Below are 19,336 nucleotides of genomic sequence, written 5' to 3'. Positions count from 1 at the left end.
AATACTACACTGGTAAATTATTTTCATTGATTTTAATAGCAGAGTTATTATAGCCTTATTGTAGAGCTCTTGGATATGTTCAGATCTAGAATGAGTTAAGGAATTTCTCTGAGTTAAACTTCTTAGCAATCTTAAAATGTAAGGATAAATATTTTGTTGGAGTCGGCGGATGAGGAGCTTATATTATTCATCCTGTCGTCACATTCTAGCTGTTGGTACAGGTAGGATGATCTTGTTTGAGAGCAGTGGGGAAGAGCTGAGTGGGTGGGAGAGAATATAAGTGGGAAGTTCATGTTTCTTACATGAATTTTGTACATAATATGTAATAATACTATTTCTCCAGTTGTCTGCAAGGGCAGAAACATTCACAGTATCTATTTGTTACCAAAAAGCATTCAGTAAAACTCTTATTCCGTCATGGGTCTTGTATTTTTTTGCATGCTGTTTGCAGTAAGTATAGCACACTTGCTCCTGTTGAGAAGTTAGATTCTTTCTTAGTCTTGCCTAAGATATCTTTCTCCTTTCCTTTCCTGCCAATCTCTTCCTGCCTGCCAATTTTGTGTTGGAATATTGACTTTGGATTGGGTGTATATTGAATCTAATGAACTTTTCAGCCTTATTGTAAAAAAGTTCGGAAATTTTACTTTTAAGCACAGAAGGGAAAGATCCACTAGTGGAGGACCTGCTGGTCAGGCTTTTTATTTAACTTATTTAATCTTGTGACAGCTATTTTTACCTCATATTACAAGTGAGAAAATAGGATCGGAGATTTTTTTTTCTCACTGTTGTGGCCTCTCCCGTTGCGGAGCACAGGCTCCGGACGCGCAGGCTCAGCGGCCATGGCTCACGGGCCCAGCCGCTCCGCGGCATGTGGGATCTTCCCGGACCAAGGCACGAACCCGTGTCCGCTGCATTGGCAGGCGGACTCTCAACCACTGCGCCACCAGGGACGCCCCAGGATCAGGGAATTTAAATTATTCTTTTAATGTCATGTAGGTGGGTTGTGAGAGTTGCTATTTGTATTTAAGGGTTTTTTTTTTGTTTTTTGTGTTTTTTTTGTATTTAAGCCCTGTGTTCTTTCTGTTACACCATGGGCACTTCTTTTCAGACCTGTGCACGTTGCTTTATTTGTATTAGTGAGGTTAACTCTTTATTCTTTTTTTAAAAAAAATTATTTATTTTTGGTTGCGTTGGGTCTTTGTTGCTGCGCATGGTCTTTCTCTAGTTGCGGCGAGCGGGGGCTGCTCTTCGTTGCAGTGCGCGGGCTTCTCATTGCGGGGGCTTCTCTTTGCGGAGCACGGGCTCTAGGCGCGCGGGCTTCAGTAGTTGTGGCTCGCGGGCTCTAGGGCTCAGGCTCAGTAGTTGTGGTGCACAGGCTTAGTTGCTCCGCGGCATGTGGGATCCTCCCGGACCAGAGCTTGAACCCGTGTCCTCTGCATTGTCAGGCGGATTCCTTTTTTAAAACATTTTTAATTTATTTTATTTACGTATTATTTTTGGCTGCTTTGGGTCTTCGTTGCTGCGCGTGGGCCCTCCCTAGCTGCGGGGAGCCGGGGGCCGCTCCTCGCCGCGGTGCAAGGGCCTCTCCCCTTGTGGAGCACCGGCTCCAGGCGTGCTGGCCTCAGCAGCCGTGGCACGCAGGCTCAGCAGTTGTGGCTCCCTGGCTCCAGAGTGCAGGCTCAGCAGCTGTGGCGCACTGGCCCAGCTACCCTGCAGCATGTGGGATCCCCCAGGACCAGGGCTCGAACCCGCGTCCCCCGCATTGGCAGGCGTACTCCCAACCACTGCGCCACCAGGGAAGCTGTGCCAGGCAGATTCTTAACCACTGTGCCACCAGGGAGGTCCTTCTTAGATGATTTTTAAGCAGTCCTCTCAGCACCTGTTATGCAGGAATTCTGAAATAGGGTGTTGGCAGTGGGAACGGAGCAGAAGAGATACATTTGGGAAAGATCGCTTCTTTTGTTTGTATCTTTCTTCTGGCAGTTATATTGTTTTGTATGGTTTATTTAAGGTTAGCAAGGGCTTTGTAGTCAGAGCTGTTTTTGAGTTCAACCTCTACCATTTACTAGCGGTGTGACCTTGTACACTGCAAACTCTACAGGTCTTAATTTTGTAATTTGGAGATCATAGTATCTATCTTACGGGGTTTTTGTTTTTTGTTTTTTTGAGGTAATGCATGAAGATGGTTCAGCACAGTGCTTGGTACATAGTAAGAGCTCAGTACAATGTAATTATTACTGTTATCAGTTAGCTCCCATTTTTATTGAATTGAGAAGTCCTTAAGGAAAGGAACACATTGTCTTATGCTTATTTCCTTATTTCCTGTGGGCTTTGTCTACCGCAGTTCTTTGCTCAGTCAAAATGTTTTTGCTGATTTGAGAGATAGAAGTATAGCTAGGACTTGGCAGTTGTTTCTAGTGTATCGTAAATAGCAATCAATGAAGATTTCCGATTCTGAGTTTGAGTGGGACAATAAGGAGTTGGTTTTAAGAAGCTGAGTAAGATTGGAATTTGGATTAATGATCCATAATTGGAAATGTTCTAGGGGAAGTTAAAAATACAGGAGCTTCAGAAGTGAAGGTGGGGATTTGACAATAATCATTACCATTTTAAAATTGAAGCTAATAAAATGTCAATTTAAAGAGAGAACAAAAAGGCTGAATATTAATCTTCCTTAAAAAATCTTGGTTATGTGATCTGGCTTCTTGAGCATCACAAAGAGAAGAATGAGCGAGCACTGTGGCTTGAAGTGGTGAGTGATTTCATCCCACTTTTTAGGAGGCAAGTCCTTGGGGGAGTTTAGCTCAAGGTAGGGCTGAATTTTCCTCCCCGTGTTCCTCTTTGGGCAGAATGCTCCCCCCTCCAGCACGTGGGGACAGCTAAACACTCCGACTAGGAGCAGAAGTCTGGGATGGGTAAAATGTACCTTTAGGCAGTATGTTTTCTGAAACGAAATTCCCCTGTAATAAAAGTGTTTCAATGCTCACCTGCAATTCTTTTGGAACTTGCAGCCTCTTTTATGACACTATGGATCTGTGATAGCCACAGCATAAAGAGGTAAGAGCAAAATAATAACACTACAGTAACAGGCTTGACAGCTTACCAAGCACTTCTAGGTTCATGAATTATTGAGTAATGGTGTGCAAGATAAGGTGATGTTATTGGATAAATATTTTAAATTCGGTTCTTCAAAATAGGATACTGATTAATACTGTTTTTTGTGTTGCTTGTTTTATATCTTTATGTGGGCCTTTATATCATAAAATGTATAAAAGGTACCTGCATAACTGATTAATAACAGAGCAGAAAGACAAATAGTATCTTAATTTTTCCAAAGGACTACTTTGTGGAATTTTAATAATTTCCTTTCAAAAATTTTTTCAAAACCTTTCCAAACTGTTCATTTAAACACCAGTCATTCTTGCATCCTCCTTGCAACCAGGAAGGGAACAGCCTTGAACTTGTGTGTGTCGCTATGTTCTTTCCCTCCTTCTCCTCCTCTCCTCCCTACCCCTGACCCATGCCTCAGAGACCATTTTCTTCATCTGTCCTGGTGCTGAGCATTCCATCTGTAAACATGCTCCTTGAAGGCTTCTTGCCCTTTGTGAAAATGCCATACTCATGCGAAGGATGTCTTTAATACTTTTTTCAGTTGCAGGGTTTAGTGTGAATGAGGGGTTGCTACAAGGAGGGTAGAAGTCTTAAAAAGGGGAACTAGGATGCAAAATACCTTACAGTTTAGGGTTGGGTTGGAAACTGTAAAAATATAAACTCTGTTTTTATTATTGGTCTATGATAAAACCCAAGTGTTTGCTTGAAGTTTTAGAGTTTAGTATAATTAAAATACAGTGTGCTTTTCTTCTGCTTATAAGCATTTAAAAAATTCGGTTACTTTGAGGCTATTAAAAATAGCTTTTAATGTGTATTTGTGACACTTACACTTTAGAGAAGTGCCTAATTACTCACACAGAATTAATGGAGCTGTAAAAGAATTTGAGAAATAATTTAATCCACTCTTTATTTACAAATTAAACAGAGATCCAGGGTTGAGAAATGTCTTTCAGGAGTGTTTTTTAGGTGTCAGTTGACAGCATTCTTGAATTCTTTTAAGTTTTCTTAGGAGTTCATGTTTATGAGTTATAGAAATTGAAATTTCTTCTTAATAGTCAAAGTAACATGTATGTTTTTTGTAGTTTAAGTAGTCTTGTTTGAGATGTGGTGCAACACATGCATCAGAATTCTTTAGTGTTTCTGTTGTAATAAAAATGAGCAGTATGAGGCGCAGATGAAAACCTGTGATTTTATGTTCCCCAACATAACGTTTGAAACCATTTTCATAAAATTGATGATCTTTTCACAGAAATGTGCTTTTTTTTTATTGTTTTAGGCATTTAAATCTTAGATACATTTATTTTAGGTTTTGGATTTCAGTTATTTAAAGACTTATTACATGGATGTATACAAATCAGCCATTTCAAGGCCTTTTAAGAGTTTAACAGCTTCAGAAACCCTGCGAAGTGGGTATGTACGTTGTATAATTACCATTTTAAAGATGAGGAAAGTGAGGTATGGTGAGCTTAAGTAACTTGCTTATGTAAATAGTTAAGTAGTAGATATAGAAATTGAGCCTTGAGGCAGTCTGACTCCAGGGCCCACTACTGTACTACCCCAACTTGGAATATTATTCAATAAGGGTGGTTAAATTGTTAAATCCAGTTTTTGAAGAGTGTTCATATTTTAAGCTACATATTTAGAAAAATAAATTTCTACTTTTAGAACTGTTAATTTTTAACAAATATGATAGGGAGGTCTTTGTGACCAATTCTTTGATTTTATTAACCTGAAACACATGTAAGTTAAATGACATAGAATTATTTATTTAGTCCTTTGAATATTATAAAGACATATATTGTGTCTAGCATGGTAAAACTGACAACTGCTGGTTAATTCAGGACAGCTCAATTAAGGAAATGATGTTTAATTACATATAACTTTAAAATGAAGGTGTACATCTTCGTTAAGCTGCAATTTGAAAATAAATAATCGATGCATTAAAAAAGTCATTCCTCACTAATGATTGCATAAAACGTAGAGATGAAACAGTTGAACCTAAGAATAATAATAACTTAAGAATATAGGACTATAAAAAATAATTTTTATGTTAGACTCAGAGGACTTAGTACACATTTGACATTTGACTCTGCAAATAATGAATATATAGATTAAAGGAAACACATGGTTATTAGAAAGTAGATTTTTTTCTTTCTAAACGAGAATGAACAAAATTGTTATTTCTGGAGTATATGATGAATTTGGATGCATTTTATTGAAAAAGCACACGTAAGAGCTTGTATGTTTCCTGTTTGAAGGTATTTCTTTTAAAACTTTGTTTCATAATGGTCAAAAAAGGTAGAGGTAACAGCAAAAGAGACTTCGGGGGGGCTTTTTTTCCTACCTTTTCTTGGTGAATTTGTTATTTGTGTAAAAGACTAGCTGAGAATTTTATTGCTTCCATAATGCCTTTCAAAGGGATATGCCTTGCTTGTTTAAGTTGCCTTACTGTCAGGAAAGTTATTTTAGAAACGAAACTTTGATTTTTTTAATAAAATGAAACAGGATTTAAAATTAAGAGCAAACTCTTGAGAAGTAGAAATGAGAGATGTAACTTGTGGTTATATCAGTGAGAAATTAGCTGCAAACAACAAAATAACTTTAGCTAACATAAGCAAAAAAAGGGATAATTGAAGGGATATGGTGTAGATCACAAAATTGATGAGAAGGCTGAAGAACCAGGTCCAGAAAAGCAGAGAAAAAGGAAGGTCAGGTATCAAGAGTCTGCTACCAGTCATGCTGCAGGAAGTCTGCAGAATGCTGCAACTAGACACTAGCAATACGAAGTCTAAACCATTTCTTCATCTTTTGCTTATTCAGTCAAGATTGAAAGTTCTGACCGAGGCTCAGATTGGCTAGACATAGATCATGTGATATATAGAAGCTGACAGGAGTGGGATGGGTCAGCGTCAGTTCCCTCCTTCTATTAAGTGATGTGAGGTTTTGCCTCCTGTGGGTCCCTCAGGATAGGAATGGTGATTGAATTCTGGCAGAAAAAATGAGTGTTCACTGTAGGGGAAAAGATGGGTATGGAGAAGTCAGTTGCCCATTTTTCTTTATGTTGCCTTAAATTCCTTATTATTTCATTTTGATAACTGCATGATCCATTACTGACTAGCAATTTGAATTAAAACTTTTTCCAAAAAATTCAGCCTAAACGTGTTGAAAGAGCAGTTTTTTTTTTAAGAATAATGGATGATGGTGTGAATAGTATGGGATTTTTCATTAGAACAGAGGTATAATATTCTAGCAGTTTGGCATTATGGAGTATTTTGGAGAACAGGACCTATTTGATAATGACAGGCTATTTCTGTAATTTTTTTTTTTGAAATTGTAAACCATGATTATAATTTAAAGAATTTGAGCTACACTTTTTTTGTCCCCAAGAGATAATGGGATGTGTATGTATATATGTATATGTGTGTGTGTGTGTGTGTGTGTATACATACACACACACACATATGTATAAAACTTGGAGGAAAATAGCTTATGCATTTCATTTGTTTATAATTGGAGAAATTGGTCTTCAGTGAATAGTAAGCATCATCTATGCAAATGAATAAATACTTTTGCAGGACTTTCGTTGTGGGGAGCATAAAGATGAATAGGAAATGCTGCTTGCCTTTAGGAATCTCACATGTACACAGATGATTATGACAGTATGGTAAATGCTCTGGTAGGTATAAAATGAAATTTTTTGGAATCATAGGTGAAGGAAAATTTGCATTTTCTAGGGAACATGAAAAACATTTTTCCTGATAGAGATAATAATTGAAGTAGGCCTTTAAGGATAAGTAAAATATTGGTAGGCAGAAATAAGACTAGTGTACCAGGTGAGAGAACAGTGGGAGGAAATAGTGAGGTGGGAAGTGTAAAAGTAGAATTTGGGTATGTTAGGTTTGATATAGTACAAGGAAGTAGTAATGTTTGAGATGGTACAGAGAAGTAGTGAAATGTTTGATATGATACAGGGAAATAGTGAAAGAGTCTGATATATGGAAGGTGCTCAGTAAGTGCTTCTTGGGTTGAATTAAAGTAGAAAGATGTTGGAGCTGGATTATGGAAGCCTGGAAGGCCTTGAATTCTGTACTAACTTTGTTCATGTTGTAGGTAGTATGAAGCCACAATCTGTTATAAACCAGGTTTATGAGAGTAGGAAGTATATTTGATGACTTCGTTATGGTGATTTATGATGATAAAAAAATAATAGCCAACAGTCATATAGTGCATACTATGTGCCATACACTGTTCATTTGATTGCATTACATATATTAATTCATTTGATACCTAACCCTATGAGATAGTTACTATTATTCTCTTTTACAGATGAAACTGTGACACAGAGTGTAAATTACTTGAGAGATCACATAGGTAGCATGATAAACTATACCGTTAGTTCTTTCTCTGGTTTTATTGTGTATGTAATCGCTCATGCTTTAGGGAGACAGTACAAACCAGCATTGACTGGAGGCTGATAGATACTTAAGTTCAAATCTAGCTTTGCTATTTCTCTGAAGTGGTTTCTTCTCTGAGTTGCAGTTTCCCAATATGTTAAAAGAGATAGAACATCCAGGGTAATGATAAATATTAGGGATAATGTAAAGTGCATAGCAAAATAATTGGCATACAGTAAATAATTGTGGCTCTAGTTATTAAGGATGTTGAAAGTAATTAATTACTTATTTCACTATTACAGTGTTTTCAGCTCTATGCTGAACACTTTGGTATGTACAGAAAGCTATGGCATGGTTTTATACTTGAAGCTTACAGTTAAGTTACAGAGATGAAACTAATGTATGTGAAATAATTAAGGATGGCATTTTATTTTATTTATTAAAATATCTTACAATTTTATTTGTCAATAAAGCTGGGGAGAAAAGTCAATGGATAGTTATAATAACCTAATTGAGGCAGAACATCTAATGGTCAAAGCATTCAAGAATGAATGTTGAGTCATCTCCTCAGGCAAAGAACCATGAAGAGCTGAGTGTTGGGTTAGGCCAAGGGTGTTGAAAGAAGGTGATTATAAATACCAGCAATGTGACCTGCTGCACAAACCAGGACTGAAATAGTTTTTTTTTTTTTTCTGGTTATGTAGGCATTGCCAACATTTTTTTTTTTCTTTTTTTTGTGGTACGCGGGCCTCTCACTGTTGTGGCCTCTCCCGTTGCGGAGCACAGGCTCCGGACGCGCAGGCTCAGTGGCCATGGCTCACGGGCCCAGCCGCTCTGCGGCATGTGGGATCTTCCCGGACCGGGGCACGAACCCGCGTCCCCTGCATTGGCAGGCGGACTCTCAACCACTGCACCACCAGGGAAGCCCCCAACATTCTTTTAAAATGAATTTTTATTGGTGTATAGTTGCTTTACAATGTTGTGTTAGTTTCTACTGTACAGCAAAATGAATCGGCTATACATATATCCTCTCTTTTTTGGATTTCCATCCCATTTAGGTCACCACAGAGCATTGAGTAGAGCTCCCTGTGCTAAAAGAGTAGGTTCTCATTAGTAAGGATGGCATTTTAGTATTTAGTTGTTTGGGGAGATTAATAAGGGCTGTAGTATTTGGAGGTTGGTTTATGAATTTGATCAAATCCTTGGAAAAGTGTAAATAGGATATGATAGATGGAAGGGTAGGAAGACTTTGTCAGGGTAAGATGTGTAAGCTAAGTTGAAAGCTTTATGATGGCAGGATGTCTTTTGTTCAGGCTCCAAGTTATGGCCTCATGCATAGTATTTAATAATGCCCAGCAAATATTTTATTGATGAAGGGAAGTCAGGAAGGAGTTTCAAAATATTTGAGGGAGGGATCAGTTAGGAGGAGATTGCCCTACCGGGAATTGAGGTATTCCTCTTGGGAGCTTTGGGACAGCAAGTATTTTATTTATTTATTATCCTGCCTTATTTCAGAAGGAGCTTAAATGGGACACAGTTGTTTGGAATGATTTGATGGGCAGTTGATTGTGTAGATCATTAAGCAGAAGACTGATAAAAGTTAAGTTTATGCAGTATTAGTCTGAGTCTAGTATTTTATTTTTAACAGCTCTATTGAAATATAATTCACATACCATAAAATTTACCCTTTTAAAGTGTATAATTGAGTGATTTATAGTATATCACCAGGTTGTGCAACCATCTCCACAGTCAATTTTAGAACATTTTTATCACCCCAAAAAGAAACTCCATACCCATTTGCAGAAACTCTCCATTCTCGTCACCCTCAACCCTTGACAACCACTAATTTACTTTCTATCCTTGTGGATTTGCCTATTTGGCTATTTCATATAAATGGAGTTATCCAACTTGTGGCCATTTGTGACTGGCTTCTGTCGTGGGACAAGTATTGACTGCTGTAGTCTACATGTTTAGTGGTGGACGCTTGCACTGGTTAGTAGCAAAGAGGTTGGGAAAACATCACCAAGAGTCTTTGAAAAAATAATTATGGGAGTGGATAGAGGGTAAAAAAGGAGGACTCTGGATAAAGGAAAATGATCTGGGGAAGGAAATGTTTACTGAATACTTAGTGAGTGCCATCCACTGTTATCTTAATTGTCATGACTGCCTTGCAAATTTGGTTTTATTCCTTAGGAATAAAGTCTATAATCACAAGACAGTAAATGGTGGAACAAACATTTCACTCATGATTTTCTGATTCTGTGGTCCATGTTCTTTCCTTCCTAAGAGTGAAAAGGAATTATTAGATTTTAAGTTTTAGATCTGGAAGAACTGGGAGAATATTTCTGTTGACATTTAGGTATCCAGGTTCTTCCACTCAACCGTCTTGTCAGTCTTTTTGTGTTAAATAGTGACTTTCATGTAATGAGAAGAACATTGTAGGGAACTGGAAATGGAAATGCTTTTTTAAAAATTGCCAGTTATCTTTATAGCTAACATTCCCTGTGAATTAGCCGTTACATCCTTGTGCTAAAAGTTCCTCACACTACAAGTAGGAAGAAAACTATAGAGCTAAGCTGAGAATTGAGGTATCATGAAAGTTGGCATTGGGATTCATTTGTAGACCTCCGTTTTCACTTAAAATTTGAAAATTCTATGCTTGTTATGTAAAAATCTCTATGTGTGCTTTACTTTGTTTTTATAATATGTTAGGGTGGAAGCTGGTCATTCATATTGAGATAAAATTCTTTCAACTTTAAATTAGTGGTTCTCAATACCAAGACATTTTGGAAAATGGGTTGTACTAAATTATTAAGGTTCTATCCACCCTAAAGTTCTAGGGTCTTACATTCATTTTGTTGTATGGTTTAAAATTGTTGAAACATTGAAAGTTAAAACTCTACTGCTGTTTCTCCCTTATGTAGCCTATAGAGTCACACACCATATTTAGCGTAATAGCTTTGGTACATATTTGTTCTTTTCTGGAATGATTTTTGTCCTAGCTTTTTATTCCAGTTCATTTTTGAAATGTATATATATATATATATTTTAAAGATTCTGTTCTCATTTAGTGGTTCAATATCCGTAATTTATTGGGATCTTCAAGTAGTTTTTTGCTTGATAAGTTTTTTCAAAGCAAAAAGAAAAGTGAACCGTTGTAGTAAATAAAAAAGTACTCTGTCAAATCAACTACATGCTTTCAATAAGTAAACATGAATTTGCAGAATTAAAAATAATATCCAACATGAGGGATGCTACTGCTTTTAACTGGTTTTACTACTTAAAAATATTCTTTCCATAAATAAATTTCTTCCTTTTAGAAAGGTATACTGAATAATATAACATATACCCCTATTTATCAGAATCATTACCTGGTAATGATTCATTTCTTTTTGTTTTTTAAGAATGAAAGAACATTATACATGGCTCTCCTCAAATCTACTTTCCCCTCTGCCCAGAGGCAGTTAGGACCACAATAAAGTAACCACTTCTTGTATAAAATTCTTTTTGTTTTCTGTTCATTTCTATCAATCCGAACTTTCCCTCTCTCCTAACTTTATTACATTTCCATTGCTGTTCTTCTAATCACTTAGATAACTTCAAAAGTGCTTTTGAATTCTCTCCTTTACTGTATTCCTTTCTCAAAGCAATTTCCAACTTTGCTGACCAAAGCCAGCATTGTAGATCTTTTCTCATTGCTACCACAGTCCAGGGAGATTTTCTGTATATTTAACTTGCTTCCCTGGGCCACAAGAAAAAATTTGGTTTAGTTTTTCAAAGTATTATACTACCCTTATGAATTTCATAAACTTAGGATAGCTTTGTCTTTTTCATTTTATGGTCTCTTTTTAAAGACCACTTAGAAAATGACACTTTCTTATTTAAGTAAAGGAAAGCATAAAGAAGTGACATAGATTCATGATTTCACTACCTGGATAACCCAATGACATGTTTTAAATTAAAGTAACATACATGCCTCTCTATGCATGAATTATCTCTGGAATACATAAGTGATTGCCTCTTGGGTTAGCAGTGGGGTGGCTAGGAGATAGGCCTGGTAGGGAAACTTTAGTACTTTTTATGTGGTAGGGAAACTTACTTTAGTACTGCTGCTTGTTTTATTTGTTAAAATTTTTATCATGGGCTAATGTTACCTATTCAAAAATTCTTTTAAAAAATAATTTAGTGCATGATTAGACCATTTAAGACAAGTGTTAATTTGAAAAACAAAATTCTCCCATCCTGCTATCTGTAGATAATCAGAATTTAGTATTTCTTGTGTAGACTTCCAGAAGACAAAGTGTATGTATATGCTAGCATTATATAATAGAATTATTCTTGTGTAGTTTTATTTTTTCTCTACATATATATGTAAATTTTTGTTTACAATTGACAAAAAATATTTGATATGAAAGTATCAAGGTATTCACAAAATGTATTTTCCCTCTTTAGGACTAGATTTGAAAGTATTCTTGAGATATTTCAAAGTAATAAAGTATAGTGTAATTAATATTAAAAATAGACACATGTGTACATAGGCAGGAAAACACATACACACACACCATTTATTAAGGAACAGCAAGTTGGAAGGTATTAGGACTGTACTAATTTTGCCTGGGAATCATACTATGAAAATCAGATGTGTTTCCAAAGGACTGATGAAAATGGAAGATTTGAAAAGGGCCTTTGAGGAAAAAAAGGATTAGGATAAAATAAAAGCAACAATGAAAAGAAGGATGGAGCATTTATATTTTGTAAGAGCTAGGATTTATATTTTTTGTTCCTAAATATAATTATCAAGGCTTTATAAAAGTGATTCTTTCTACTTCACACATAACAGAGTATATTGCAGGGGTTGAGGATTATGAAAGTGAATTGTGGGTACTTAGATGAGTCTGGGAAGGGAAATAGGGTAGTCTTCCAACCAGTGAAATTCATTGAGGTGTTCTAAAAAGTAGAGCCTTGATTTTTGTACTATTAAACCATGCTTGACGTTAAACTGTTAATAGGCACATGTACATTTAAGATTGTTATGAGTTTATCCTTTTATTATAAAATTTCTCTTTATCTCCGGTGTTATCTCTTTTTCTTAAAGAAGTTTCATCTGATATCAATACAGCCACTTCAAACTTAGTTTACTATTTGCCTTCCATCCATCTTTCTTCATTCTCCATCTCTAAAGTGCATATCATGCAGACAGTATATAGTCGGGGCTTTCTTCCTTTCTTTTTCGTCCTTTCTCTTTCTTCTCTCTCTCTCTCTCTCTCTCTTCCTTCCTTCCCTCCCTTTTAATTAGGGGGTAGCGTATTACATTTAATGTAAAAATTGGTATAGTTGAATTTTGATATACCATTTTATTTACTTTTTTACTTAGAGTTAATAATTTAAAACTTTATGCAGAGTAGAAACCATGCATCTCTGTAGAACTGTTAACTCTCTTGACACTCCCTCTACCCTACTGTCCTTGTATGCTATAGTTATCATAGGTATTACATCTGCATATGTTATAACCCCACAAGATAATTTGATTTTTGCTTTAAATAGTCAAAAGTATGTTAAAAAATTAAGCAGAAAAAAGTCTCATTTACTTAGCTGTTTCCCATTTCTGATGTTCTTCATTAATACCACAGTTTCCCTCTGGTACCGTTTCCCCTCAGCCTGAAGAACTTTATTTAGCTCAGGTTTGATGGCAATGAGTTTTCTTTTCTTTTTTCCTTTTTTTAATAGATCTTTATTGGAGTATAATTGCTTCACAATACCGTCTTAGTTTCTGTTGCACAACAAAGCGAATCAGCCATATGCATACACATGTCCCCATATCTCCTCCCTCTTGAGTCTCCTTCCCATCCTTCCTATCTCACCCCTCTAGGTCATTGCAAAGCACTAAGCCCATCTCTCTCTGCTGTGCTGCTGCTTTCCCGCCAGCCAACCGTTACACGTTTGGTAGTGTATATAAGTCGATGCTACTCTCACTTCACCCTCCCACCCCATGTCATCGAGTCCATTCTCTATGTCTACCTCTTTATTCCTGCCCTGCAACTAGGTTCATCAGTACCATTTCTTTCTTTCTTTATTTTTAGATTCCATGTATATAATCCTTTGTATTTCTGCAGTGTCAGTTGTGATTTCTCCTTTTTCATTTCTAATTTTATTGATTTGCATCCTCTCCCTTTTTTTCTTGATGAGTCTGGTTGAGGGTATATCAATTTTGTTTATATTCTCAAAGAACCAGCTTTTAGTTTTACTGATCTTTGCTTTCTTCATTTCTACTTCATTTATTTCTGCTCTGATCTTTATGATTTCTTTCCTTCTACTGACTTTGGGTTTTCTTTGTTCTTTTTTCTCTAGTTGTTTTAAGTGTATGGTTAGATTGTTTATTTGAAATTTTTCTTGTTTCTTGAGGTGAGATTGAATTGCTATAAACTTCCCTCTTAGAACTGCTTTTGCTGCATCCCATATGTTTTGGGTCGTCGTGTTTTCATTGTTACTTGTTTCTATGTAGTTTTTTATTTCTTCTTTGAGTTTTTCAGTGATCTCTTGGTTATTTAGTAGTGCACTGTTTAGCCTCCATGTATTTGTGTTTTTTACAGTTTTTTTCCTGTAATTGATTTTGTCTCATAGCATTGTGGCCAGAAAAGATGCTTGATAGGATTTCAGTTTTCTTAAATTTCCCGAGGCTTGATTTGTGACCCAAGATGTGATCTACCTTGGAGAATGAGTTTTCTTTTATTTCAAAAATGTCTTTATTGCACTTTCATTTTTGAAGGATATTTTTGCTCTTAAAAGATTTCTGGGCTGACTATATTTGCACCTCCTTCAGACTTAAAAAATGTTATTCCACTGTCTTTTGGCCTCCATAGTTTCTCATAAGAAGGTGCTAGTAATTTGAATTTTTGTTTCCTGTTAATGAGCCATTTTTCTCCGGCTGCTTTCAAGATTTTTCTTTATCTTTGATTTTCAGTAGTTTGATTATGATGTGCCTAGGTATGGTTTTCTTTGGATTTATTCTGCATCTCTCTCTCTCTCTCCCTTCCTTCTGGAACCTATGTCACCTTTCAGATATTGTTCCCCAAGTCTCTGAGGATCTATTCTTTTCACTTTGTGTCTCTCTTTTTAATTTTTTCCCCTCTCTTGTAAGACTGAATGATTTTTACTGATCTGCCTTCAAGTTCACTGATTATTTCCTCTGTTCTGCTGTTTAGCTCATCCAGAGAATTTTTTATACCTGACATTGCATTTTTCAGTTCTGTAATTTCCATTTGTTCTTTTTAATAGTTTTAGAGTTTCTGTGATGTTTACTACTAGTCATTACTATTTCATTGTGACAGTCACAGCAGCTTTCAAGTCTTTATCTGATAATTCCAACATTGTGTCATTTCATCTTCTGTTGAGTGTCTTTTCCTTGGAGAATGGGTTACATTTTCCTGATTCTTCATAGATGGAATAATTTTGGTTTGTATGAATATATCAAGCCTTGCTTATCTGTTTTCTTGATGAATATACACTGTGCTTCCAGTTTTGGGCCATTATGAATAATGCTTTTGTGAACAAATGTTTACACTTCTTTGTGGGGACATATTTTCTTTGGTATATACCTAGAAGTAGAATTGCTGGGTCATATGGTAAGTGAATGTTTAAGTGGTTTCCAAAGTGGCTGTTTTATTTACAAATGATTTTGAGTATTTTCTGTCATTCCAGCTAGGAATGTATGAAATTTACCTCAGTGTACTTTTAATTTGCCTTTTTTTTTCTTTTTTTACCCCACAGAGTTGAGCATCTTTTCATTTATAGCCATTTATATTTCTTTTTCTTTGAATGGTTATTGTCTTTTACCTTTCACTCTTCCTTTCTTCTCTCCTTATTTACCTCCCTTGTTGACATCACCTTCTAGATATCCTTTATATATTAAGGTGATTAACTCTTTGTCTCTGAGTGCAGATACTTTTTCTCTTCTGGTCATTTTTCTTTTGGCTACTTTTGGTATGTTTTTGTGAAGAAGTTTTAAATTTTCACATAATTGGAGTATCAGTCTTTTTTTAATGTCTGGATTTTGAATTATAGTTACTAAGACTCCCCTATTCCAGGGTTATAAAGAAGTTATCCTGCATTACCTTTTAAAGTTTATGGTTTATTTCCCTGCCCTGTTTTAATATTTCATCCATTTAGATTTATTTTGTTTTAACATGTACGATATGTACAGAATTTAATTATTTTCCCCAGTAGCTGTCAAGTTTACATAGCTTTTTAAGAAAATTGTTGTAAAATATACACAACATAAAATTGACAGTTTTAGCCATTTTTAAGTGTACAGTTTAGTGGCATTAAGTGCATTCACAACTATCACCACCATTCTTCTTCAGAACTTTTTCATGTTCCCAAACTGAAACTCTGTACCCATAAAACAGTAACAACCATACCCCACCTCCATCCCTGGCAGCCATCATCCTGCTTCTGTCTCTGTGAATTTGACTATTTTAGGTACCTCATTTAAGTGGAATCATATAGTGTTTGACCATTTGTGATTGGCTTATTTCACTTAGGATGATGTCCTCAAGGTTCATTCATATTGTATGTAGCATGTGTCAGAATTTTCTTCCTTTTGAAGGCTAACTAATATTCCGTTGTATGTATAGACCACATTTGTTTATCCATTCATCTGCCATTGGACCCTTGCGTTGCTTCCACCTTTTGTCTATTATGCATAATGTTGCTGTGGACATTGGTATACAAAAATCTATTGACGCCCCTGCTTTCTTTTTTTTTTTTTTTTTTTTTTGGTATATACCCAGAAACGGCATTGCTCGATTTTGTGGTAATTCTGTGATTAATTTTTTGAGGAATTGCCATATTGTTTTTTGTAGCAGCTGCACCATTTTACATTCCTATCAGCAGTGTGCAAGGGTTCCAGTTTCTCCATATCCTCACTGATATTTTTGTTTGTTTGTTTTTGTTTTTGATGTTTTGGTAATAGCCATCCTAATGGATGTGAAGTGGTATCTCATTTTGGTTTTGATTTGAATTTTCTTAATTATTAATAATGTTGAGCATCTTTTCATGTGCTTGTTGGCCTTTTGTATATCTCCTTTGTAGAAATGTCTATTCAAGTCCTTTGCCTGTTTTAAAAACTGGGTTGTTTATTTTGTTGTTGTGTTGTAGGAGTTCTTTATATATTCTGGATATTAACTCCTTATCAGATATATGATTTGTAACTGTTTTCTTCCATTTTGTGGGTTGCCTTTGCACACTATTGATAGTGTCCTTTGGTACCCAAAAGTTATTAATTTTGATGATGTTCAAGTTATTTTTTATGGTTGTTGTTGCCTCCTTGTGTCATGTCCAAGAAATCCTTGCCAAATTTAATGTCATAAAGCTTTGTCCCCTATATTTTCCTCAAAGAGTTTTATAGTTTTAGATCTTATATGTAGGTCTTGGTCCATTTTGAGTTAAATTTTGTATGTGGTATAAGATAAAAGGCCATGTTCATTAATTAATGGATTTCCAGTTTTCCCAGCACCCTTTCTCGAAAAGACTATCCTTTCCCTGTTTGAATGGTTATGGCACCCTTGTCAAAAATTATTTGACCATATATGGGAGGATTTATTTCTGGGTTCTGTCCTGTTCCATTAGTCTGTCTGTCTCTATGCCAGTGCCACACAGCTTTCGTTACTGTAACTTTGTACTAAGTTTTTAAATCAGGAAGTGTGAGACCTCCAACTTTGTTCGAGATTGTTTTGGCTATTCATAGTCCCTTGAGATTCCATATGAATTTTAGGATAGATTTTCTCTTTCTCCCAAAAAACATTGTTGGGATTTTGATAGCAATTGCATGGATCTGTAGTCAGTTTGAGTAAGTAACTTCCAAATGTGAACGTTTGTCCCATGTCTGACTCCTATACTAAGTAATCCAATTATCCAAATGGCAGATTTAAGAAAAATCCAAGCTGTTTAATCCCATGTTTCAAGCTTAAGGGGAGGAAAAGTTATCAAAGTGTCTACTAGCTGTCTGAAGGAAGAGTTTTTCTGAAGATGCTACTGAACAATGAGGCCAAACAAACCGAAACATCGGAGTTTGGAGCAGAGAAAGGTTTATTGCAGGGCCGTGTGAGGAGATGAGCAGCTTGTGTTTTACATGTTTTACCCCTACCCTTTCCTTTTATACAAATATCACATAGTCGAACCATTGTTCTGTACCTTGCTTTTGTTCAGTTAACAATACGTTTTGGAGATTGTTCCATATCTGTACATAAGGAGCTTCTTCAATCTCTTTTCTAATAACTTCATAATTTTCTATAGTATAAACGAAGCATATTTAACTAGTTTGATGGCTGTTTATTTCCAGTCTTTTGCTATTATAAGCAAGATTGTCGCAAAAGGCCCTGTTACATGTTATTTTGTACATGTATGAATATCCCTGTAGGATCAATTTCTAGAAGTACAGTTCCTGGTTAAAAGCTATGGGTATCTATAATTTTGATATAATTTTGAAAGCAGAGATGTTTAAATGAACTGAAATGATGGAATTTTGTATACTGTTTACCCAGAGTGGAATCTCACTTCATAACAAATGGAAATCTAAGAATTAAATTCATAATTGCTGAGATATTTGTGAAATCCTTATGAAATTCTTTTTGTTTTTCAGGTATACAAAACTAGGATATGCTGGAAATACGGAACCACAGTTTATCATCCCTTCCTGTAAGTATTTCTTTTAAGTCACAAAAAAGCGGATTTAATATCTTTTAATAAAGTAAAATAAATAATCATTTTTGACACTCTGTAAGATTTAGTCCTTTAAAAACATGGTTTGCCAAGTTCTAAGCATGGCCTCATTTCTGTACCTCTGACCATTCATTTCAGATCTCTGTTTAGCTCTTCATTTACCAGATCTGCCAGATATCTTTTTAAAGACAAAAATGAATGAGCTGATAATTAAACAGTTTTCTGCTTTGAGGGTATTGCTGTTAATAATGTGTGTGTGTGTTACTATTAAGTAATGCATATCCCTCATCACACGCCTACAAAGGTTGTCCTTTGGTTTGTGGATGTGATTGTTTGCAGGGCTCGTGCTTGTTGACATCCCTGACAAGAGCTCATGTTTCAAAATAGGATGGCATCTCATCTTTAGAGATGCCGACTTCAGCTGTTTTCTGACATCTTATAGCCATACTTACATTGTTTTTGTTTTATCTTATTTCTGTTAACTTCACTTTAGCTGACTGTCCACTTTAGCCTGGGCTATGTACGTGTTCCTAGATGAACCTGTTTTAGGCTTCTGACTTTTAGACAATTCACCTTTTGAACATAATGTAGTAACATTTCTGAACCACGTGACCTATGCCAAGTTAGGACTTTAGCATATCAGATGATAAACCTTTTGAGCCATTCCTTGGTGGTGCTAACTCCTAGACAGTTCTAGTATCACTAGTATTAGACTATTTGAATGTTTTTGTGTATTCTTATTAATTTATGAAAATAAGAAGGAAATGGAAAAATAAGCATTCAGAGAATAGTGAAAGCAGCTTAGGATTCAAAATCTGTGAAGTTGAGAATGAGATAGAAATTACTATGCTTGCCCAAAACTGCAGATCTTTAGTCTCAATTGGGTACTCATCAGACTTGAACAGGTTGATTGTTTTGTTGTTTATATATAGTAAGAACAAAATTAAAAATGTGTGAAGTGTGTGTCAAAATTGTCTTTAAAGGGAGAGCTAAGCTAGTACATATTTTTTTTCACTCTCTAGAAACAAACCTATTTGACTTTTGCACTTCTGATATACTTTTGGTATACTTCTCTAGGGATTATTATCTAATAATCTAACTCTTGCTATCTA

At 35.7% G+C, this 19,336-nt stretch overlaps 1 protein-coding gene across 7 annotated transcripts in view; it reads left to right on the top strand.

Moving 5' to 3' along the window:
- Positions 1–19,336, top strand: part of ACTR3 (actin related protein 3) — a gene marked incomplete at its 5' end in the record, with an annotated part of 57,869 nt that overhangs the window by 3,166 nt on the left and 35,367 nt on the right. For all 7 annotated transcript variants that reach the window (XM_079709621.1, XM_079709619.1, XM_079709622.1 and 4 more), the window contains one exon: positions 18,145–18,200. In XM_079709621.1, the coding sequence (XP_079565747.1) occupies positions 18,145–18,200 (56 nt within the window). The remainder of the gene's footprint in view (positions 1–18,144; positions 18,201–19,336) is intronic.

This window comes from Hyperoodon ampullatus (genome assembly GCF_949752795.1).
Source record: "Hyperoodon ampullatus genome assembly, chromosome: 8".
Lineage (NCBI taxonomy): Eukaryota > Metazoa > Chordata > Mammalia > Artiodactyla > Ziphiidae > Hyperoodon > Hyperoodon ampullatus.
This window is presented reverse-complemented; position numbering and strand designations above follow the sequence as displayed.